Source organism: Gadus chalcogrammus, chromosome 17 (assembly GCF_026213295.1).
Source record: "Gadus chalcogrammus isolate NIFS_2021 chromosome 17, NIFS_Gcha_1.0, whole genome shotgun sequence".
Lineage (NCBI taxonomy): Eukaryota > Metazoa > Chordata > Actinopteri > Gadiformes > Gadidae > Gadus > Gadus chalcogrammus.
Window position 1 is genome coordinate 1,460,324 of NC_079428.1, and position 24,460 is coordinate 1,484,783.

Here is a 24,460-nt window from a genome sequence, read left to right on the forward strand (position 1 = left end):
ACAACATAGCTTATCATTCCCTCCAAAAGGTCATAATAAAATCTAAGTCTTTGTATCTTCATCTAAATGCAGCACTTTAAATGCAATAGAAGTATTCTTCATTCACAGGAAATAAAGGAATGAAATCCACCTAGACCTCAAGGCTCTCTGCAAATATCTGCCAACATTTACAGTTGTCTGCGTGTGCGTGTGCGTGTGTGTGTGTGTGTGTGTGTGTGTGTGTGTGTGTGTGTGTGTGTGTGTCCGGTTCGATCTGGGAGTGTGAGGAGATTGCTTTTCCAACATAAATATGCACGTGGAGATTTGTGTCCATTACGCATTGGCAAGACACCCTCAGCATGAGTGGGGTTTCAATTCCGTCATCTTCAGTCAATCTCAGACACAGATAGAGTAGGAGAGTAGGCGTACATGCATTGTAAACACTATTGGTGTGTGTGTGTGTGTGTGTGTGTGTGTGTGTATGTTCGTCTGTTTTCGTATGTGTGTGTGTGTTTGTCTGTCTGTGTGAGTGTGTGTACACGCGTGTGTGTGTGTGCGAGTGTGTGTGTGCGTGCACGTGTGTGTGTGTGTGTTTGCCTGCGTGCGTATGTGTGCATTGTGCACGCAAGCGCTTTCAGAAAACAGAACCGGTGTCGTCGTGTGTTTGTCTGTGTGTGTGTTTCTCTGTCTGTGTGAGTGTGTGTACACCAGTGTGTGTGTGTGTGTGTGTGTGTGTGTGTGTGTGTGTGTGTGTGTGTGTGTGTGTGTGTGTGTGTGTGTGTGTGTGTGTGTGTGTGTGTGTGTGTGTGTGCGTGCACGTGTGTGTGTGTGTGTTTGCGTGCGTGCGCATGTGTGCATTGTGCACGCAAGCGCTTTCAGAAAACAGAACCGGTGTCGTTTCTAAGAGCTAATGCCTTCATTAGCTCCTCCTGCCCGCCTTCTTAAGAACAAACCCTTCTCAGCAGCACACAAACCCCCCCTCCCCAAATCTCCAACACACACAAACAAAAACATAAATCACCGACAACAGCCTCGGCTTCGTTTCCAGGGCGACACTCCAGGGCTAAGAAACAACGGCAAATAAATTAAGACAAACCCGCCTGGTCCGCTACCATGGCGACGTCATCACAGCTGCCTCTCGTATTGGGGGGGGGCTGGCGTGACGGGATCATCAGGTACATACATAGCGGAGCGGGTCGGACACCGGGGGGGCGCTAGGCGAGCACAAGGGATTAGCGGGGCTAGCGTGAGGTGATTAGCCGCGGGAATGCTTGTGTAAACGCGTTGGCATGGAAGAGGCTAAGGGCCGAAGGATTAAAGAAAGCCGAGAGCGGGACCGCGGTGCCATTGTCAGAGGAGGGTGAAACTCACTTCCCTGTCGTATATAAACTAAGCAGCCCGGTGTCTTGTTTTATTATGTCTTATATTAGGAAGAGATGTATTACCATAAAAATACCCGCAATTGTTTTTTCATTTTTTTTAAAGGAGGAAGGAGGAAATGACTAACGAGGAAGTGGCCTTGGTAAAAAAATATGCGTGTTTTTTAACGGTTCTAACAGGTTGCTGCACTCTTTGTGTGCGTTGGGTTCATGTGTGTTAAAGTGATACACAACAGAATTCCCGGGGCTTGGGTGTGACCTCAGAGGACAGCGATGAACGGCGCTGTGATTACTCACTATATCTTTAACCGTGAGTCTCCATTAAAATCCATGATAAGGCTAACGTATGCTAGCGACATGCGACACCCTATATATATATATATAAATAGAAATACAAAACATGCATTTTTTCTCCCTCCCATGGAAGCAAAACATGCTGGGAAACCTCCGGCGCACATTAATAACAGAACCGCCAAAAACCAAAATAAAACGGGAGGGAAAAATAACCGAAAACCGGTTTGAGGCGGTACAAGTCGAGGTGCGCCGCCGCGTCATCAATCTCCAAAGCTCGTGGGGATCCCGGCTAGCACCGCCGCCGCGCGCGCTAGCGAGGAAGCGCTCGCGCCGGCGGCGGCTCCCAGGGGCCCGGTGCGCGGCGACGCCGATCCCTCATCCGCCCGTCCGCCTGTTTGGTGACCGCTCCGCCTCTTGCACCGCCCGTTACCTCCTTGCTCCTCCTTTTGCCCGTCCCTCACCGCCTTATCCGTCTTCGCCCTTCCCCCCTTTCGTTTTTTTTCTTTTCATTCAGCGCACCAACTGTTTTTTTTCCACTCACCAACTGTTTTTTTCCACTCACCAACTGTTTTTTTTCCACTCACCAACTGTTTTTCTTCACTATTTTCGATCGTAAGACGTTTTTTCTTTTCGGTGTGTTTTGCACGTATCGTAGATGATTCCCGTTTCCTCTCCGATTAGTCTGTCGACAACGAAACATACCTCCCTATCTTATGACGTGAATCCGATATCTTCTCCGTCCTCTTGTTCAGATAGAAACCTTTGTGTTACTGCCGTGGCCGAGTCGTACCATGGTGTGTTGCCTCCCTTGTGTGTTGCTTTGGGGGTACAGCTAGCATCTGTTTAATGGCTACCTTGTATATATGAGCCCCCAGTAGGGAAGGGTGGCTGTTGCCTTAGGCCCAATCCCATTTCTACCCCTTCCCCCTCCCCCTTACCCCTTCAAAACAAGGGGGAGGGGTAAGGGTAAGGGGTAAGGGGTAGAAATAGGATTGGGCCTTACAGGGCCTTTGTTGGTTTTAAACTCTTGTTGTTGTCGTTGGGTGCTTTGTCAATTATTGAAATGTACGATCTCTGACGTGCGACCACTGGTATGATGCATCATTTCTTCTTGCACAACAAAGAAATCGAAACATTAACGAGTCCCTCTGATTCCTGGAGCCACTGTGCTCTCACATAACACTAACCTGTTATTCTGCCCGTGGAGCTCTTGGTGGTTGAGTAATGAGTCGATCGTCATTGACCGCTGTTATTGCTCCCAGTCTCACTGCTAAGGCGCTTTGGGGACACGTCTGCTAAGTGACAGCTGCAGACGTAGATGCTACCCTTCAGCTTCCCCCCAGGTTCAGAGGTAGGTGGGGGCCTTCCTGATGCTAACCTTCATTTGGAACTTATTCCTTGTATACTTATTACTTTGAATTGCAAATCTTGTATTAAATGTGCTATATAAATAAAGTCTTACTTACTTACTTGTCCTCAATTTGTTGTTTTCCTACCGCACTTACTTTACATTGATGTTTTGCACTAAAAGCACTCTATAAATAAATTCTGATCTGAAGCGCCTGGCTGATGTTTTAAGCTCTTGTTGTCGTTGATGCTGTTCAATTCAATTTGATGTTGATTTGATTTTTTGATTTGTATGTGTGTGTGCATTGGTATACGAGTGTGTGTGCATTGGTATACGAGTGTGTGTGTGTGTGTGTGTGTGTGTGTGTGTGTGTGTGTGTGTGTGTGTGTGTGTGTGTGTGTGTGTGTGTGTGTGTGTGTGTGTGTGTGCTTGTGTATTTATATGCGTGTATGTATGCATGTGCGTGTGTGCGTGTGTGTGTGTGTGTGATTGCATGCCTTCTTTTGTGTGTGTGTATGCATGTATCCGCGTGCGTGCATGCGCACGTGTACCTGCGCGTCTCCATGTGGGCGCATGCATGCGTGCCTGCGCGGCGCATGAATGAGTGTATAGCTGCGCGCGTGTGTGCGTGCGTATACAGGTGCGGTTCCACTCACAGGAAGACGTAGGACAGCTGCTCCTTGGTGAGGTTGAGCGGGTGGCTGGAGACCGAGAGGCCGAAGCTCTGCCGGTCCAGGCTGTCGTTCAGCCCGCCCCTTAGGATGGCGTTGTCGGCCACGCCCAGGAAGGACACCACCCCGTGCCAACCCTGGTTGTAGAACCACACCTGTGGGGGCGGGGCAGGAAGTGTGTCAGCCAATCAGGTGGCAGCAGCCTTTCTGAGGGCGGCGATCGAAACTGTGTGGGATGTCTCTGGGATTTTTGTGTCTGTGCTTTACTCGTTTGTAATTTGTGTTGAATTTGTGGTTGATAAAGGCCTTAATGGGACCGTTGTGCTCGCTGTTAATCGTGTTTAAAACAATTGTTAATTTATAAACTGGATATGCAGCCATGGTGGTGACCAGGAGGTGCAGAGTGTTACTCCAAACCTTGCTGCTAGAGAAACACGAGAGACTGAACCATAGAGCAATTTGTCTAAACACTGATAATGCTCCATGCAAAACAGGCGAAGGTCCAAATCCCCCTCGCACAAGAATTGAAACAAAAACACAAAGCCGCACGAAGCAGAACACGAGGGTTTAGAAATAACTATTCGCCATTCATGCGCGCTTTCCTTTGTATACAAGGGTAGAGAGGACCCACACACACTGTTTAAGACTCTGTGTGAGTGTGTGTTCAACCTGGAGTGGGCGTTATCGATTCGAACTCGGTGTCAGTTGGAGAGAATTCTCCAACACCCCAAGGAGGTTGTCTCATTGGCTGTAGGCGAGCTTCGGGTTTAAATGGCTCAACGGGGGGATTTCATTGGTTCCCCGTGTAATGACCACACAATTCGCACAGCGTTCCTGTGCGCTCGTGAACATAAGACATTGTGTAGGCAGCAGTGATGGAAGGTGAGCCTGGCTGTGTTAGAGTACGTGGGACACAACTTCATTGTCTAATTAAACCAAGCAGAGTGCGGTCCGTGTGAACGCACTGGGGGAGAAAAATGTGAAATGAAAAAACCAGGGGGCCGCTGAGTGTTAAGTGTGGTTGAGGATAAACAATTAAAGCGTGTTTAATCATTACGTTTTGTGGTTGTGCTAAAGTGAGACTGACTGGGATAAGTAGGAACTGGGGTCCCATCAAGCAGAAGACGGATCTCCTGTATTACAAGAACAAGAGAACTACAAAGATGGCTGCCACGGATGTGTAATGCGTTTGGGTGCTCTGATGGGCTGTAGGTCTTTCGAAATGACGAGAGACACTTTTGACGCCATGGCCCCTGAAAAGGCCCCTGAAAATCTAAAACAAACTGAGACGTTCCCGTTTAATAAGCATTTTCAAATGTATCTGGTGTTTTTTAAGATAAAAACCAGGAAACGCACAACAAAATGAAACAAAAATAAATAAATATTGAGAATATTATGATTTCTGATACCTTCACGTTCTCCTTTCTCCCAAGCTCCGTCAGCAGAGTCTCGAGGTTCTGGACGATCTGACGAGTCACATTGTCCTAACGAAGGGGGAGGGGGGGTGGGGGGAGGAGGGGTTGGGTTGGGGTCGGGTGGTTGGCGGGAGGGAGGGAGAGAAAAGGCTTTTCAGAATTAATTGGATACACATGGACAACCATGGCAACTCTTTGAAATGCATAACAAGAGTCTGGAGTCAGAGAGAGAAAAAGGTGGCAGAAGAAGAAAAAAGCATTTAAGACCAATTTGTTTTGAACTACTCGAGACAAGCTTCTTGCTTTGCCCGGAGAAATTGTCTGTGGGGGGGGGGGGGGGGGTTATTTTGCACCATTCCTCGTTAGCAGAGTCCATGATTAATCCTTTGTAGTGTTTTTTGCGAGGCAAAAATCAATGTTGATGAGTGTAATCTGTTATTGCCAGTGTGCCAAACACACTGGGTTTTCACTTTGCCCTTTTTTCCCGTGCTGCGTTCGGTACCATCTGGTGCCGCTGCGCTATTTATATGCCCGTCTTAAGTGTCTTAATCACGCCATTACCACATTATAGCGGGCAAATCTGGGGAGAAAATGTGATGCTGCTTTATGTACTTTATGCTACTGAAAGGGTAATTTCTAGGTGAAGAGAAAACGTGTGGCTGTGAGTGAGTGAGTGAGTGAGTGAGTGAGTGAGTGAGTGAGTGAGTGAGTGAGTGAGTGAGTGAGTGAGTGAGTGAGTGAGTGAGTGAGTGAGTGAGTGAGTGAGTGAGTGTATGCGTTTAATTGTGAGTGTGTTTTTGTATGTGAGTGAGTGTGTGCGCTTTGCACGCGTGGGCGTGTATATTATCACCGAATCTGTTGTCTTTCTTGGGTTGAATTCTATGATTCAGAGTCCTGCTACAATCATCACCTGAGAGCTGCTGATCCCCGGCCGACGAGTAACCACGGTAACTGATCTCCGTTTCGCCACCAGCTCGGGGTGAACATTTAGGACAAGGATGTTGCCGAGTTTGTCCCAGAAAAAAAATCAATTCCACTCCGTTAGAACCTGAGAAACTATCAAAAACCCGACGCTGCCAAACTGACGTTTATTCCTGAAATCAGGAATAATCTCCTCATGCTAGTTTCGCGACGATATCAAAACGGTGGCCGACTCCAGATTCCTTTCTTGGTTGTCGGTGGTGTTGGGGTCGGTGGGAGAGCGTAGGAGGGGAGTAACAAGAGGAGGGGGGTGGGGATAGGGGTGCGTCGGGGGGGGGGGGGGGGGCAGCTTGTTGTCCATTCCGCAGGCCTACGCGAGAAATGGGCCGTGAGATGAGCTTGAGGAAGACGCCTCCGTGTGATTTCCAACAGAGCGGCGGCGGCGGCGGCGGCGGCGGAGGCAGTCTCCCACCACCGGGCTCAGACAGCAGCCCTCTGACCACATTACGGGTGTGATATAAATGCAAATGATCCCCCGCCGCGCTCACTTCCTCCCCCGCCACGCGGCACCGCTCGGCCCCGCGTCGGCCCTCCGTGCCTTGATCAGAAGAGGCCGCGACGGGGGGGGGGGGGCGGGGCCGGGGTGGGGGAGGGAGGGAGGGAGGGAGGGAGGGAGGTTGAGAGGGAAAGTGAATGTAAATCAAGGGAGATGTCTGAAGTACACACACACACACACACACACACGAGAGAGAGAGCGAGGGATAAGGAGAGGGAGGGAGGGGGAGAGAGAGAGAGAGAGAGAGAGAGAACAAGAAAGAGAGAGAGTGAGAGAGAGAGAGAACAAGAGAGAGAAAGAGCAAGAGAGAGGGTTGCTCTCTTGAGAGAGAGATCAAGAGAAAGGGCAAGAGAGCGAACGAGAGAGAGAGAGAGAGAGAGAGAGAGAGAGAGAGAGAGAGAGAGAGAGAGATCAAGAGAAAGGGCAAGAGAGCGAACGAGAGAGAGAGAGAGAGAGAGAGAGAGAGAGAGAGAGAGAGAGAGAAAGAGAGGGAGAGAGAGAGAAAGAGAGGGAGAGAGGGAGAGAGAGAGAAAGAGAGAGAGAGAACAAGAGAGAGAGAGAACAAGAGAGACAGCAAGAGAAAGGGTTGCTCTCTTGAGAGAGAGAGCAAGAGAAAGAGAGAGGGCAAGAGAGCGAGAGAGTGAACGAGAGAGAGAGAGAGAGCGAGAGAGCAAGGAAGAGAGAGTGAAGAGACGAGGAAAGAACGTTCGAGCGAGTGAGTGTGTGTGTGTGCACCTGATGAGTACAATCTTGAAGTGAGGCACAAGACACAGTGGGGGTAGAAGCGAAGGCGGGGGGGCAACATTGAGAAGACAAAAATAGTGCCGACCACAGTTTGGCGAGATGGATGGCAAAGGTCAAGCAGTTGAGCCCATCAAACTCTCTCTCCCTCCATTCATCATCAGGCACTCCACAAGCCTTACTGCTTGTCTAACTTCAACTTCACATTTCGCAATTATAATAAAGTTGGCAATATGAAAAAATGAAGAAATAATAATAAAGTTTCCAGTTTTTTTTTTTTTTTTTCTTCCGTTCAATCTTTCCGACGTGCTCTCGTCCAGCACTTGCGTTTGTTTTAAATGTCACGCTGCGAGGACACAAGGGGAACTTTGCCTGCTATGGAGTATTTGTGTTAAACACCATTCAGTTTGGCTGCGTCTCATTACCTATTCATAAGACAAGGGAGGTACAAGGCTTGTTTAATTCAAAACTCCTTCCCTTCGCACATCTTTAATTCAGACATCGCCCCGGCAAAGCATCCCGTCCAGTAATTCATATAAAAGTTTTCTCCCCCCTTCTAGATTTAAGTGGAGAGAGGAAAGGAAGGGAGGTTGGTAGAGTGGGAGGGGGGAGGAAAAGCTTGAGGGAAGGTGGGAGGAAAGGAGGGAAGGAAGGAGGAGGGAGGGAGGGAGGGAGGGAGGGAGGGAGGGAGGGATATGCTGTAGGGAGGGACAGTAGGAGAAGAAATTGCTGTAGGCTGGGAGGGAGGAGGGGAGGGAGGGACTGAAGGTGGGAGGGAGGGAGGGAGGGAGGGAGGGAGGGAGGGAGGGAGGGAAGAGATAGAGGGAGAGTGCGAGAGAGGGAGATGGGAGGGATGGAGGGGAGAGAGAAGGACAGAGGGATATGCTCTAGGGAGGGAAGCTGTGAGAAGAGTAGGCTGTAGGGTGTGAAGGAGAAGGGAAGGGGGGGGAGGAAGAGATGGAGGTAGGGACGGATGGATCATGGGAGGGAGTGGGGGAGGACGAGAGAAACGGAAGAACGGACGGACAGACAGACAGACCGACCGACGGACAGACAGACAGAGGGAGGGTGCGGGCGAGGAAATGGGGGAGAGGCAGGGGAGGAGTCGAAGGGGATGAGTGCCGGATGACATCATCACTGCGTCGCCTCCCGGGGATTATCCGGGAAGGGACACGAGGCGGCCCGGGCCAAGTGGACGCCGGCATTAATCCCTGACTCCGGCGGCGCTCCCGCCGAGGGCCGCTCTGCGACGCGATTCACTAGCGGAGCGGCGAGTGCCTCTCTACCGCCGCCGCCGCCATGCAGGCTCTCAGGTGGGGGCCCCGAGTTGTGTCTCTGTTTTGTGTTGTGCGTGTGCGCGTGTGTGTGTGTGTGTGTTCGTGATGCAAGCCGCAATGCCGCTATTCACAGAGAAAACCGGGGACGAGCACGGAATAAAGGAAAAGGCGGACGTTGACATTTCCCTTTGAGTCTGGGAAACCGCGCATTCATGGACGACTCAAAGAGCTTTTGTTTGAGTCGGGGAATAGAAATAGAAATGGGGAGACAGCGGCGAAGAAAAGGAGTGGCCGTCGGGACAAACACGGAGCTATGAATAAGGCCGCTCGTATAATTATACACTTGACATTTCATTCAATACTCCCCAGCCCGCACAACCAACAAACAGCCGACCCAGAAACGGCAATTAGACGGAAACTCTGCATAGTGTCGCTTCCTGCGGCCTGGCAGGGAAACAAAAATCAGATAAATAAAAGATACAATGAAATAGTGTATGATAAAAAGTAGACGAAGAAGACCTCAAACTGAGGAGGGGGGGGGGGGGGTGGGTAGTAAAATGAAAGAGTTTGGGACTAGTGTGTGAGACTGCCCCGAGTGAAAGTGGTTTCTGCGAAGGACAAAGGAGCCCTTAAGAGAGAGTACAATCAGGGGCAGCTACTGCAGCGCCGTTAGGGTTACATCATCATCACCGTGGTGGGAATTAAAGCGACATCAGCCTTCATCAGAGGAGAGAGAGTGAGAGTGAGAGTGAGAGAGAGAGAGAGAGAGAGAGGACGAGGACTTGGAAAACGGGCACCCCAGACACTCTTCAGTTCTGGAGTGATCACACTACTTCCCCAACATCCCAGTGGCGTAGCATTTGTCAGAGTCTTGGTCTGTGTCTTCGTCCCTAAAGGAGTTCAGGCAGGATAGCAGTGTAGTGACTCGGGCCTCCCAGCCCACAACGTTCTGGGTTCGAGCCCCGATGTCCGCGGCCTAAAGGTATGAGCGCAGGGTCAGCTTCCGGGGTCTGCTTTGCCGATGAGCAGCTCGGATTATTCCGCCTTTTGACGCCACGCTCGACGCGCAAGCAATTTCACCTCTGACCGCCGGTGCACGCCGACCTCCCGAAGGCCGTCCAAATCGGGGATCAAGCTTTTGTTTCTGAAACCGCCGCAATCTAAATGCCAACCGCTTTCTTCATTTCTTAACTTAACATTCCGGGCCTTGAACGAGGAGCCCTCAACACTCACCTCTCCCCTCGTCCATAATGATGTGGATCTCAATTCACCGCAAGTAGATTTGGTCGAAGGTATCCGCAGGAAAAAAGGGCAAATTAGTCGGCGTTGTTCCGTTGGGGTCGGGGGGGGGGGGGGGGGGGGGGGGGGGGGGGGAGCAGAGTCTGAGGAAGGAACAGGCGTGCTCGAGGAGGAAAGCGTGACAACGGATGCGTGCAGGTGCATGACTTCCAAGTTAAACAGAAAAATACAAATGGCAAACGTGTGTGTTTGCATATGGCCGCCGTTTGATTAGAATATACAACAGCTGCCTTACTCTAGAGCCTCTGGTCGTCTGCTGCCTTCCCACAATGCACCACAGTAGGGGGGCATTTGAGGCATCCCGACCCGTCCATCAACCCCCCATGATGACGTGCGACTGTTTGTTTCGACGTCATTTTGTCGGTAATGTCGCTGTCCTTGTTTCACTAATTTGCTTCAGAGAGCAGCAGATCTGGCAGACTATTTTGCTCTCTGCAGGCATACCTTTCCCCTCGTCGACGATCCCAGCTGGTGTTGTTGTTTCCACGGCTACCCCTGTTTAGAAGCGGGAGACCGGAGACCACCTGACACAAACAAGTGTTGTTTCCGGAACGGGGCCAACGGGAAAACCAGACTCAAGGTCCACCATCCATATGGCAGACATGAGACTTTAGCGGAGAGGCGAGGATAAACTCAGGAGGGTTCGCTCTTCCTCCGCCTGCGCTGTGGACCTGATCAAAGTCGCAGCTCATTGCCTACGCGGCGAGCGATTTGAAATGCGGCTTAACTATCTTCCTGAAAGGCACCGGGAGCAGTTTGGACATGTTGATTGCGTGCCATCTGATAAGGAAAGGTGCATGTCATTAAAGGCTTTAAAGAACGCGCCCGCGAGCAGACAGAGCAATTTTCATATCCCCATAAAGAAAATAAAAATGAAATGAAAAAAAATAACGGGATTGGATATCAGCCCTCAGCTGTTTGGGAGCTAGTTATTCATAAACAAATTAACGAGCGATGAAGTCCTCCCGTGAAGTTAAATAACTTTGTCCCCTTCGACCGTAGGTGAAAATCCAACGCTGCCACAACACCGCCCGCAACACCGTCACAACTCTGCCCGCTGAAAAAAAGCATGGACGGAGGCTGCACAGAGTCAGAACAGTCTGGCCGACGCCTAAATACTGCCCAGGTCCCACTGAACCACACCTTACAAGCCAACTTTAATCACCCCGCCTCTGCAAAGGACACTAATCAACATCATCTTCCTAAATTATGCGTCTATAACCCATAGTTGGAGGATCCTCGGCACGTCCGTCCGTCCATGTTCTCGGCGGTTAGTTCGATCGACCCGTCCGTCCTGTTGCTGAGGACCCGAGGGAGAGCATTGTAAGCGGGAAGGTGTTCAGGCGAGCAGGAAGGTCTTGGGAACTCGTGCTCCGGACCGTCACGTTATGAGCGGTTCGAGGGGCTCTGCACCCGAGTGTCGTGGGCTAACTAATGAGGCAGCGGTTTGCTCGAGGGTACCCGGGTTTAGCCGTCGACGTTGGGATTTGAACCCAGAACCCGTCCGGCCGTCGCTTCCTGAAGTAATGAGTGACATTTGAATAACGCTGAGCCAAAGTTAATCCCGCGCTGACGAGTAATCACTTCCAGGTGGGAAGCTAATGACGAGCAGCTCTGGATGATGAGGTTCCAACTCCCCGACAGAAGAGGGATTTGAACTAACAGTCCTCACAGCCGCTGTAGGAAATAACCTGGACTGGCTCCAAAATGGTCTCTTTTGCCAGAAAAACATTCAAATGCGATGCGATAGGAAAGTTCAGAACATTTACATTCAGGGAATTTAGCAGACATTTTTTTCCAAAGCGACTGACGATAACTACATTTGTCAGAGGAAGAGAAACAACAATATATCGCTGTCAGCACAGTAAGGATGTTCATAGAACCAAGTGTTAAGTACTAACAATCACTAGGTAAACCCATAACCCAGTACACAATTGAGGTTGCTAGGATAATATGCTACACAATGCTGAGTACTATTTTTAAGTGCCAGGACGTACAACATACAATAAGTGCGTACATTAAGTGCCACGATGTACAAACATACAATAAGTGCGTACATTAAGTGCCAGGACGTACAGAATACAATACGTGCGTAAGAGGGGTGTGGGAGGGTGTGTGTGTGTGTGTGTGTGTGTGTGTGTGTGTGGGGGGGGGGGGGGGGTTAGGGGAGAGGCTATACAGTGTCTAGGTGAACTCTGAGAACAGATTGTTAGGAATACAAACATGGCTACCTGGGACGTCTTCAATATTGTCCGGAGTTCCGCAAAAGCAGATTGGATCTGTGACTCGGTGAGACTGGCCTGGGAGTTGGATTCTCCCACTGAAATCCCACCGTATCTGGAGGGGGGGGGGGGGGGGGGGGGGTGAGGGGGTGAGGGGACAGACAGACAGACAGGATCAAGGGCTGTAGACATGAATCAACATGGGCGTTTGCTGCGAGTTCTGCATGGACAGACAATTGGTCTCACACGCGGACAGTTCGGACACCGTTCTGACTCAGAGGAGAGAAGAGAGAGAGAGAGAGAGAAAGATACAGAGAGAGAGAAAGATACATAGAGTGAGAGTCAGACTAAGAGTAAGATCGAGAGATACACACAGAGACAGAGAGAGAGAGAGAGAGATACAGACGGAGATACAGAGGTAGAGAGTGAGACAGAGACATAGACAGAGAGAGAGCACGAGCAAGAGAGATTAAGAGAGAGAGAGACAGAGTGACAGACGGACAGAGCTTAACCCAAACGGCAACACTGTGACACTCTTGTGCGGGAGTTTGTGCAAGTATGGCTGAGGGCTGTTTAGAGGACAATGTGTCCATGAGACCGGGTCCTAGTAGTTATAGTGGTAGTAGTGATGGGAGCAGTGATGGAAACGTTCAGGGAAGAAACAGTGATGAAACTCGGGGAAACTGGGATCTTCTGCACTCCGAGCCACCACCTCCGCTCTGAGCCACAGGTCTCCAAAGACCAGGACAGATGCTGAAAGCGTCCAATTAGGAAGACATCTGCCTGTGAATGTCACACCCTCCCAATGAATGCCATTTGACTAAAATCCATGTCTTTAATGCCGCTTTTTTTTTTTAAGTATGAATCAATTAAATGAATAAAAATGTTTGTCCCATGGAGGCCCCTTTTTCTTTGAGATGGAATGACATTTGATTAAAATACACTTGTTTCATGAACATGTAATTTGTCAACATGTCTAAATTATTTAATCATCATTAGTTTGCTTTCAATAGGATTCTGACTGAGAAGATTAAAAAAAACAACAACACACACACACACAAAATACCTTGTTTTTCCCTGGTTCTCATAGGTCTTGAGTAGGAAATCTGTCACGTTCCGCCCCGTTAGATTGAACAGGGTATCTGTCGTGTCCTGAACCCTCTGTGGAAATAGAGAACATATGGTTGTCACGGTTATAACACTCAATGAGTAAATTAATCTGTCATTTTAGTTTTTGCTTTGGATTCAAGGTATAAATATTTGCTCGTTGCTACAGTGAGTTTATTTATTATTCTACATTTTACTAAATTACCTTTACTTTGTAAAATAATAAATTGAATCTCAGTTGGATGAACCTCAGCTTGTGTCAAAAAAAGTGACTGAGTTAGTCCCTACAGGTTTCAGTCAAACGATCCCTTACATGCGTTTCTTTGTCAACGTTGACCTCTTTTAGACCTCCCCCTTCATGACGTTAGCGTGTGGCTTCGTGTCATATTTGTCGTGAACGTCATGGCTTCACCCTTCTGATGTTTCAGAGGCGAGAATGGGATCAGCACCATGATTGGCAGAATCCATGTCCAAGTCTCATGTCAAATCCCCCCTTCTCCACGCCAGCGTTTAGGTTCCTAACATAACTGTGGCCCCCTGACCATGGAACCTCGTATTGCACACACAAGCGGAAGATTGCGGTTTCTGCCATGGAGAACCGAGAACAACCAGCTCATTAAGTCACTCGCTGCACATAGCATGCCCTGAACTCAAACGTTGCACATAGCATGCCCTGAACTCAAACGTTGAAGATAGCATGCCCTGAACTCAAACGTTGAAGATAGCATACCCTGAACTCAAACGTTGAAGATAGCATACCCTGAACTCAAACATTGCTCTTCCCCCTATACAGCAAAGCTCATCAACAAGGCGGTACATAAAACCTCTCCAGTAAAAAGTACAGAATCCTCCAGTGCCTATTTACCACCCTGAACCCCACAATAAAAGAGAAAAACACAGCAAACAAGCGAGGAAACAGACAAATAAATAAACACACAAGGAATGGGAAACAGCACATCGGAGCCAAAGCCAATTTGCACAAGAGTGGAACAAAGAGAGAAAAAGGAACCTAATATCCATTCACAGCATGGCCAACACGTGACTCTCCCCCCCCCTCTCCCCCCATAACTGTCCTCATAATTAATCCTGGCACAGCACGGCACTGCCAGAGCCCTAGAACGCAGTGGCTGACGTCAAAGGGGCCCTAATTAGGGGGGCCCCCATGCTTTCCCCCCCCCTCCGTCTCGCACACACATGCAGGGCCCCTCAAACACCCAATTAGGTCGGAGAGGAGGAAGAACGCCACGCTCCACCGCGCCTTCCCGCTCAATCCGAGTGTTCCCGCCATTACCCCCCCCCATTCATTACGCTGATTACACAGTGATGCGACGGACCATCGCCTCCGGGTACCTTCCCCACCTGCACTCGCGTTTTCCCTACACCTTCATTGCAAACTGAGCTCAGCACGAAGCATGTGTCGCTAAGCGACTAGCGTCACTAACCCGGCTAAGCGACTAGCGACGATAGCTCCACGCAAACTTTGCCCCGGTCCTCGATATTGGATTCCGCCTCGCATTTTCCCCTCCACCTGCATTCCAAACGGAGCATAGTACGAAGGACACGTCCCTAACCTAGCTAAGCGCCTAGCGTCACTGACCAAGCTAAACGCGTAGCGACGCTACCTCCACGCAAACCTTGCCCTTGGCCTCCATCTTGGACCTTGGAAGCCGCCTCCCATTTCCCTCCTCGTGTATGTTGTGGACGAAGGGGAAACAATATCGAGGAGAGAGCGTGAAATACAAAACGGGGATGTGACGATAATTCATCATTGTACTGGTTTCCGTTTCAGTATTCATGCGGCCGGTTTGAATATAGGGAGGGCTGGCGAGAGTGTGTGCACTGAGGGTGTTTCGCCTGCCTGGCTGTCACCGAAGACAAAGATCCTTGAGGCAACCGCACGACGCTTGACTTAAATGTAACAATGGACTCTCCCGAACGGAGCAGAGTCGGCCCCGGAGGGAACGGCTCGATTTGAATGTTATTCCAACAAACACAATGGAAGTCTACTGCGTCGATGGTAAGCAATATATTTATAGCTCTCTGGTTTGAGCCTTTGTTTCCTCCGGGCGTTTCACCGGGGACGTTGGACACGTATGAAAACAGGAGGGGGTGTCGGACGCTCAGGTGGCAAGACCCCGAACTGAATTGAGGTTCTGTGCTCCCCTTGCTCTCCCACCCTAAACCCCCCCACAAGTGATTAACACCATCTATGGAAGAAAACTGACTTGTTGTTCAGAACAAAACACTGCTCAACACCAGAACGTGTTGCCATAGTGGCTGACCAGACAGCACACAGGTCAGGCTTCAGAGCAGGGTGAAGAAGAATCAGCTGGACGTTGCTCTTCATCAGCTGATGGCAGATCAGCTGACGGGCTCATTGAAGACGATAATCATGCCAATGTAGCTGCAAATTAACTATCAATTAACTATAGTTCAATCATACAGACAGACATATAGACAGATATTTATGTTAAGTATTGCATTCCAAATATTGGACTAAACTAGAGCTAATCGGATTAAAGAGGGAGTTTTCCAAAAAAGGTTTTCTTTTGGGTTGAATGTTTTATAGTTAGAATTCACAACGAGAAGCGAAACAGTTTAACGGACGTGTGTATCAAAGGCCGTCCACCGGGATTTGAAGTTTATGTTTACATTTCTCCCTCATAGTCAGTGCTTGTCAACAAGCTACCATGGGTCTATCACCAGCTAGCTGACAGCGAGGAGAGATGTGTAGAATGACAGCAAGGCAAAGTTTGCTTCGAGTCTTAGGCTTGCGTCCAAGTCCAAAAATAAGCGCTATTTTTGAAAGCACAGGGAATTGTAAACTTTTTTCACACTCTTCCTCATGTGTCCTTGTTTACTTCTTCCACCTAAGTACTCAGTCAGCAGGAGTTTAATTACTTTGGCCTCGCTCCAAATGTTTCCCTCCTAAAACAAAACGTGGCAAAAAAAAGGAAAAGATTAAACATGAAATCAAACCACTGACACCTCTCTCTCTCTCTCCCCCTCTCTCTCTCCCACTCCCTCTCGCTCCCTCCCTCCCTCTCCCTCCCTCTCTCCCTCTCCCTCTCGCTCCCTCCCTCTCCCTCTCTCTCGCTCCCTCTCTCTCTCTCTCCCAGCCTCCCTCCTTCCCTCTCTCCCTCCCTCTCCCTCCGTCTCTCACCCTATGAGTGCTTGGCACTCTGTGGCGTGTGGTTATCGTGCGCGTCACCGTGCACGCTCGCCTCACACAGAGGTATCCTGATCGCCGAGGCCAAGCAAACAGCGACGAGCAGAATATACACCAACCGGTCATCAAATCCCGGAGAATGAGCCCCTTCCCGCTCTCATCCGTCGGGGTCTCACCACACGGATGGAAATCAAGATTTGTTCCACTGACGAAAAAGGATTAATCTCCACGAGGAACAATCTTCCAATAAGTGCACACATACGCCTTGCTGTGATGCGAAATGAATCCGACCCGATGTTTGCCGGTCCGGTCCAGGCTTTCGAAACATGCCAATCAGGTTAATGGGTGTTGATGTAAATTGGCCCGTCTGTGTTTATTCCTGTGAACGATTCCGTCTGGAAGGCTTCCTGCTCGTAGTCTGAACAAATAATCTCAGGTACCTGGTCGGGAGCAGGGCCACATGGTGTGTATGTTGATGTGTGCGTTACGCCACAAACCCAGCACGACACGACTCTTGAAATTAAAAAGCGTTTGACCCCAGGGCAAAACAAACTTTAGAAGCAATCAGATGATGAAAGTCAAAACTACGAGTGTGCCCACTGGCTACGTCTGAAAAATATATATGACTGTGTTTATTTATTTGTTATGCAAGTTGTTTAATCAAGGCCTCTTATGACCGGAGGAAGGCGAGGAGTTGCGGGAGCACAGTCGATACAGAGCTGGATGTATTTCACTCTCTCTATACCATGACTCAGAGTCCCATCCTGTGCTGTGCTGACGCTGCATCTCAGACGCGTCGTAAAACAGCCCGCATGAATCAAAGGGGGGTGTCAGGTAGCAGAAGCCCCTCCACGATGTGCGGACCTCCCCCCCCCCCCCCCCCCCACACACACACATCCTCCTCTTCGGTCTCCCCCACGTTGGACATTCCCTACAGGTGCGGGCTGAAAGGTTAAGTGCCCTCTATTTGTTTCCCTCTCCCACGGTGGTGTATTCGAAGGGGAGGGAAGATTAGTGGGAGGGGGGAGGGTGGGAGGGTTCAGGGGGGAGGGTGGGAGGGTGGAGGGGAGGGTGGAGGGGAGGGTGGAGGGGAGGGCTACCGGAGCGTTACCTGAACGGAAAAGTGAAGCACGAGTGAGCGTTTTCAGGGAGCATCACTAACAAGTTTGGGAAGTTAGCACGTACATTACAGCGACTTACAACAGTTCATGCACACGTTCACACACCGACGGCGGAGTCGACCATGCAGGGCGACAGCCAGCTCGTCGGGAGAGGTCAGGGTGAGGCGTCTTGCTCAGGGACTCCTCAGCACTCATCTAGGAGGAGCCGGGGGATCGAACCAGCAACCTTCCGGTCACAAGTCAAGCCGCCCTACCCACCCACTGCACTAAAGGATCAGTACATTGAACAATGAAACGTTCCTGTGGTGAACTTAACGGACAGCAGGTTCAGGCAGGGGTAAGGCAGAGTTCACGTTGAGCTTGACGTTACATCACACGCCATGGGACCTTCCAACGGGAACCCATCTGTCGCCGCAAAACCCGGTGCAACAGCTGCTAGCAGGTAGCTCAACCCGCAGCACATTCCACCACGGGCGTACGCCCCGGGCTTCATTACTATTCTCCGGCGCAGACGGCGAAATGGAGGCTGCTTGCCACGGAGATGTGAGGCCGAGGGGATAAGGGGTCTATAGGTAAGCCTGGCCAACCCATGGTAAAGACATAAATTGCTCCGGCGCAGACGTGTAGGCTTTATCAATTCTCCCGCACGTGCGGCGGGAGGCTGGTCTGTGAAGGTTAAATATCCCCGCCTAACGAGAGTCAATACACCCCCAATTGATAACCGGCTTACGGCTGCATGCCATTTCCATGGAAACAATGATTTCACATCGCCCCGGCACCCCCGCGGAGAAGCATCATCTCTCTCTCTACCTTCGCCTCACACAGAGTCTCTCTCTCTTTCTCTCCCTCAGGATCTCTCTCTTTCTCTCTCTCAAAATTTCTCTCTTTCCCTCTCGCTCAGACTCTCTTTCTCTTTCTCTCCCTCAGACTCTCTCTCTCTCTCTCTCTAAGACTCCCTCTCTCTCTTTCTCTTTCTTTCTCTCTCTCTCTCTCTCTCTCTCTCTAAGACTCCCTCTCTCTCTCTCTCTCTCTCTCTCTCTCTCTTTCTCTCTCTCCCTCTCTCTCCCCCCCCGATTTTCCTTCCCAGTCCTGGTTTTTCCTCAAGGGCAAGACGGGGAGGAGGGAGCGGGAAGGAAGAGGAGAGGAAGTTATGCGAGGGGAAGTAGCCGTGATGGTTGCAGTGTGCTGCAGTGTGCTCTCTCTCCCCATCTCTCTCCCTCTCTGTGTGTCTGTGTATCATGATTTATTCAACAGGACATTTTTCCAGGTCAAAGGGAATGTATTTTCGACAGCACGCTTGCTCTGCACTCTCTCTGTCGGTGGTCCAAATTAATTTATCCCCCCCCCCCTACCTCTCTCCCTCCACAGTCCACAGGTATATATATGAGGAGCTGTATAAACACAGTGTAACCATGGCGATGATGAATGTGCGATGGTCGCCTTGTGCTTTTTTAAGTGCGTCTTACTTCCGTGTCCGTGTCGTGTGCGGTGGCCTTGTTGGGATGTTTCTTATCGGGTGAAGGGATGGGAAATGCTTAAGAAATATATATAACACAAAATAAAAGCGGCCTCCATTTTAAGAAGTTTCGTGGTTCTTTGTTTCCTTATGGTGACCCAGAATGTAAACGCCATACAGTGTGCTGCTGCCGTGTGACCTCAGACGACAACATAGTAGCTTACATCTTCTTTTCTAAAGGGTAAATTCGCAGGGGATTCAATGTTTCACCCCTTTTAAAACACACTGATAATGACCATAAAAAATATGTTAAAAGGACAACCTTTTTAAACACAGTGTCTTGCTGCTAATATTTTTCTCGGTCATACTTGACGCCATCTACTCAACCCGCAGGATTTAACATCCTCTGAGGAATCCTTACAGCTGGCAGGAGAAACCTCAATGAACTTCACAGACTAGGGTACTGGAAGTAACATCCACCAAAAAATGATGAATCCAATGACAAGATCATTACAGGAGGGGGTTGCGGTGAGACACTTCGGAGGGTCTCTCTCTCTCTCTCTCTCTCTCTCTCTCTCTCTCTCTCTCTCTCTCTCTCTCTCTCTCTCTCTCTCTCTCTCTCTCTCTCTCTCTCTCTCTCTCTCTCTCTCTCTCTCTCTCTCTCTCTCTCTCTCGGCGGAGGTGGTGGTGGTGATGGAGGTGGCGACGGAGGTGGTGGAGGTGGCGGTGGTGGTGATGGAGGTGGCGGAGGTGGTGGTGGTGGTGATGGAGGTGGCGGAGGTGGTGATGGTGGTGATGGAGTTGGCGGAGGTGGTGGTGGTGGTGATGGAGGTGGTTGTGGTGGTGATGGAGGTGGTGGTGGTGCTGGTGTTGTATTACTATTGCAGCACCACTGTGGAACCTGAAAGAGTGCCCTGTTGACCTCCTTTAAGTTCAACGGGGCCCTAGCACAGCGAGGAGGGCTGACATAGGGTGGGATTTGCAGGTCGTGTCGCCTTTAGAGAGGAGAGGACTGTGTGGAAGCTGAACTTCTCTGTCGAGTTTGCTGACTACGACGCACTCCAAAACACACTGAGGTATTTTACTTTCAACTAGATGCATGCTGGTTATAATGATCAGCTTGGCTCGTTCCTGAACGACGTAATGAGCTCATACTGCAGACACATTGTGAAGGCGTATGTGACTTTGGCAGTATTTCCCGAACAGCAGGTTGGACAGATGTTTAAATGGTTGCGCAAATGTAATCACGCACCGGTAAAAACCATGTTCACAATGGAAGTAAGGAATTCAAACTCCGTTAGAGTCAGTTAAAAAGGGTATATATGTAGAATATTATGCCATTGGCTTTGAAAAGTTAACTTTGCGCTTGGCCGTTTGAAAGAGGTTGGATCGTGTGACAGTTGCTCCACTAATGCAACACTTGTTTTTCACAGGGTAATACAAAATCAACTCAACTTGTGATCTCCCTTACTCTCCATCCTACCTAAAAATTGTAATAACTCCAACGTCTTGGTACGGTTTGTTAGGGTTGATATAAATCCCCCAATTAAAAAATCGACAACACACAAGACTTAGACAGAACACAGAGGTTTCCTTACTCTACACAGGATAACTAATTTCTTTCCTTCGTTATCTCCACTGGCCCCCCCCTCACCCCCCTTCTTAGCCACGTCAAGCCGCATTTTGATTGCCTATCCTGAATAATAAACGCCCACTTGAAGACGAGACGCTGAGCGGTTAAAAGGGGCCCTTTTGGGTTAAGGGCAAAGACACTTCCAGAAGGGAGAGGCTCTCTAATTTCCCCCCCAAATCGACCACAGCGGTTATAAAAGGCCCTTAGGGGATCCGGACCGTTAGTATCCTTCCCCCGGCCGCCACACAGGACCATGTGGGTTGTGAGGGGCCAATGGCCTTTCAAACGAGCCATTGATTTCTGCAAGCTGATCTGTGGGAACCAATCAGAGCGGAGGGGATGTGGTGGGAAAAGAAGCGGTGGGCAGAAGGCGGTTAAGAGCTATATGGGGACCGTACGCAAGGAATTGGGCCACAAATTGTCAGGGGGCCGTGTGCGAGAAGTTCTTGGTAGAAGGGTTGTTTAAGATCCGAGGTTAAAAGAGTTTTGACTGCCGCTGGTGTTTTAACTGTAAATATACATTTTAATGTATATTTACAGTTAGGGTATTAAGCCGCTTCTATCCAAAGCGACTTACAGTAAGTACATTTGTCAGAAGGAGAAACAATAGAATAATTGTTAGGTTAACCCTTTCGCCGTATACAAGAAGATAGCTAGGATAAGACGCTACACAATGCTAAGTACTATTTTCAAGTGCAAGGGCGTACAACACACAGTAAGTGCGTACAACAAGTGCCAGGACGTACATCATACAGTAACTGCGTTAGAGGATTGGGAGGAGGTGTGGGGGGGGGGTTAGTGGCCTGGCTATCTAAAAAATTGTATAAATACATTTAAAACATATATATATATATATATTAGAGCTGTCAAGCGATTAAAATATTTAATCGTGATTAATCGCATTAATGTCATAGTTAACTCACGATTAATCGCAATTAGTCGCAAATTATTTTTCTATGCTAAACATATCCCTTGATTTTTTTGTCCCATAATTCTTCTCATTTTAATTCTCTTATCAACATGGTGAAGTGCATCGGCTTGCCTTGTGCAAATGTTTTTTTATCGATAACAACATTGGCATATACTGATCAAAACAGGATGATACAAAAAAAGAGCCTATAGTGCAATTAAACGACTGCTTTGAACAAATGTCATTTGAACATAGTAGTCAGGCTACTGCTTCTTTGTTTTGAGGCAAAGAAAAAAAAGAAAAAAATATATATATTTTTTAATAAAATAATTGCGTTAATCGCGCGATAAATGTTTTAACGCCGTTAAAATTGGTTTGTGTTAACGCCGTTAATAACGCGTTTAACTGAAAGCTCTAATATATATCAATGTAGCTCCTTCTGTTGGTCATACATGAAGCTTTCTTTTGGTCATACAACAACAACATTAATTCAACGTGACTTTGAAAGGGGGACTTTTGTCTGCTTTTTTTTTTATAGTATTTGAAAATTTTGCAAGGTATTGACTCTATAGCACAGACCGGGAACCTACCAGGCTGGCCGGGGTCAAAGGTCAACGTCACCCCTTTGGGGTGACGTTTACGTTGACCGCCGCCGCGCGGTCACATGACACGGGACACGATAACGAAACAAGGTCTATCCCTTGACTCACCCTTGGGGGGGGCATTCCTCCAGCCCCGGGGGGGCAGTCGGGCAGCATGACCGTCCGCTGGGGGGTGCTGCACTGGCACGAGGGGGAGGGGTCAGCCAGGGTGGTGTTGGCCAGGATGTCGATCACCGATTGGTCGACTTGCGGTGTGAACCATTCGGACGACTGGGGGACGCACGGGAGATTTCTGAAAGGAAATGTGGCAGAGAAATACTCAGACATGATGGAGAAATACTCAGGCATGGTGGAGAAATACTCAGACATGATGGAGAAATAATCAGGCATGGTGGAGAAATACTCAGACGTGGTGGAGAAATACTCAGATATGGAGTAATGCTCAGAATTTTTTTTTAATTTAGAAATGTGTACAAATAGTCAGACGTGTTCAAATACACAAACCTGTACTAGTACTTAGGCGTATACAAATACTCAGAAGTGGAGAAATACTCAGGACATTGAGAAACACGAAATTAAGTTTCATTCACACTTTGTCAACACCAAGAAGGAGTTGATTTCATGGATATTAGCGCTGAGTAATTGAAGGCCGGCTTCTTTAGTCCCTTCTGGAAATAACCGCGCCCGCTTCTAACAGTTGTTTACAGCTTGTTTATTAGCCCATGCAATTAATTTAGAAAATGTTTGTTTGGGCCGTTGTTAAAATAAGCATCTGAATGGCTTCGCTTCCCCACCCATTTTGGTTGCGATGATTGCGTTTCGTCCACGGGGCGGAGGAAAGCTGCTTATTGTTCGCCACACACGGATCAGGATGGGCGCACGGAGAACGGCGAAAAATACGCCACGACAATGCTAATTACCGATTTATCATTTCTGGGTTGTGGAGAATTTGGATTGCTAAAAGTATTCACAGCGCTTTTACTTTGTACTCCCCCAAAATCCCATGCTGGGGCTTTTAGTGTGGAAAAATAGGTTGCCTAGATTCTGATATGTAACCACACATTTCATATCAGGACACAGTTAGGAAATCGTTATACATGCACCAAGCTGAACTCTTGTGTGTGTGTGCTAGCAACTAAATAGATACATGGGCTTTTTGTGTTTTTATCGACAGCACAGTGACGACAGACAGGGAAGTTGGTACGAAGAGAGCGGGAATGACATGCAGCACAGCACCGCAGGTATGGATGGAACCTGAGGTCGCTGCAAAGCATGCTGGGTAATATCATGGTGAGTGCATTAGCAGGTGTATCGGAGATAGCCAACACTCACGGTATTGGGTTTCCAGGCATGCAGCGAGTCCCGAAACCAGGATTGTTCACAAGTGAATCCACTATCCGATTGACCGCCAAGTTTTTCGGCTGGTCGTTACTGTAAAACATTGGAATAAAGGAAAGTACAAAGAAAGTCACAATGTGTAACACTTCAACTAGCTTGGCTATTCAATTAGCCTGTATATATCTGTGGTCAATGCTACTTGATTTCAATAATTGTTTAAAATAAAATAAACAAACAAAAATCCTGTAACTAATACTTTCTACAAATATAAAATGATGGCCAGCCAATACATCTCTCTTTGTTTATAAGACACTAACTATCGACCCTCACAAAACCCCTTCCTCTCAGGCCAGCCAGCCAGCCAGCCAGCCAAGCCAAGCCAGTTCATGTAACAGTTTCATACCCAGTTAGAGCGGACAGAACACTGTTATTGAGTTTCTGGATTCTGAAAGACTGCCGCCCTCACACTGGAAATCCAACACATAAAAAATATAAATGTGTATGAAATCATCTCAAATAAAAATGAATTTGAAGGATGGAGAATGAAAGTTATCAACACACAACGAACACAACGATTGATTCACTTTTCAAAAAAGAAAACAACAAAAACAACAACATTTTACCATCACAGCAACGTGACTCGGCTAAGTGAAGCTCGGGAAATTAAGTCAGTTCAGGGGGGGGGGGGGGACTAGGTCGAGGCGTGATACGGTATACGCAGACGCTAATGGGCGGCGCCAATCGATCGCCATGCAGGGCGACGCGCTCTCGGAAATTAGAGCAGATTAGGAGATCATTACGTCGGGATCCATCTCTATACTAACGAGACGCCGGGGGAAGGAAATGAGATACTGACAGCGCTGGGGGTCGGGGAGGGGGGTGTGTGCGTACACTCGACAGCGATCGGAGCTCCTCTTTCGGTTTAGCTTGATCGAGAACATTGAGCTAGGGGTTGGGGTCGGGGGTGGGAGTTGGGGGGGGGGGGGGGGGTGGATCGTTGCACGGTTGCCACGTGAATCCCC

General features: G+C 48.9%; 1 protein-coding gene across 1 annotated transcript in view; it reads right to left on the reverse strand.

Annotated features, from left to right (window-relative positions):
* The window catches only part of LOC130370390 (phospholipid-transporting ATPase ABCA1-like), a 150,552-nt gene that overhangs the window by 42,433 nt on the left and 83,659 nt on the right, over window positions 1-24,460 (reverse strand). Inside the window, exons 31-36 of the mRNA XM_056576150.1 lie at window positions 23,433-23,531; window positions 22,209-22,392; window positions 13,169-13,263; window positions 12,112-12,217; window positions 5,081-5,155; window positions 3,657-3,826 (exon numbers count right to left, since the gene is read on the reverse strand). Of these exons, the coding sequence (XP_056432125.1) occupies window positions 3,657-3,826; window positions 5,081-5,155; window positions 12,112-12,217; window positions 13,169-13,263; window positions 22,209-22,392; window positions 23,433-23,531 (729 nt within the window). The remainder of the gene's footprint in view (window positions 1-3,656; window positions 3,827-5,080; window positions 5,156-12,111; window positions 12,218-13,168; window positions 13,264-22,208; window positions 22,393-23,432; window positions 23,532-24,460) is intronic.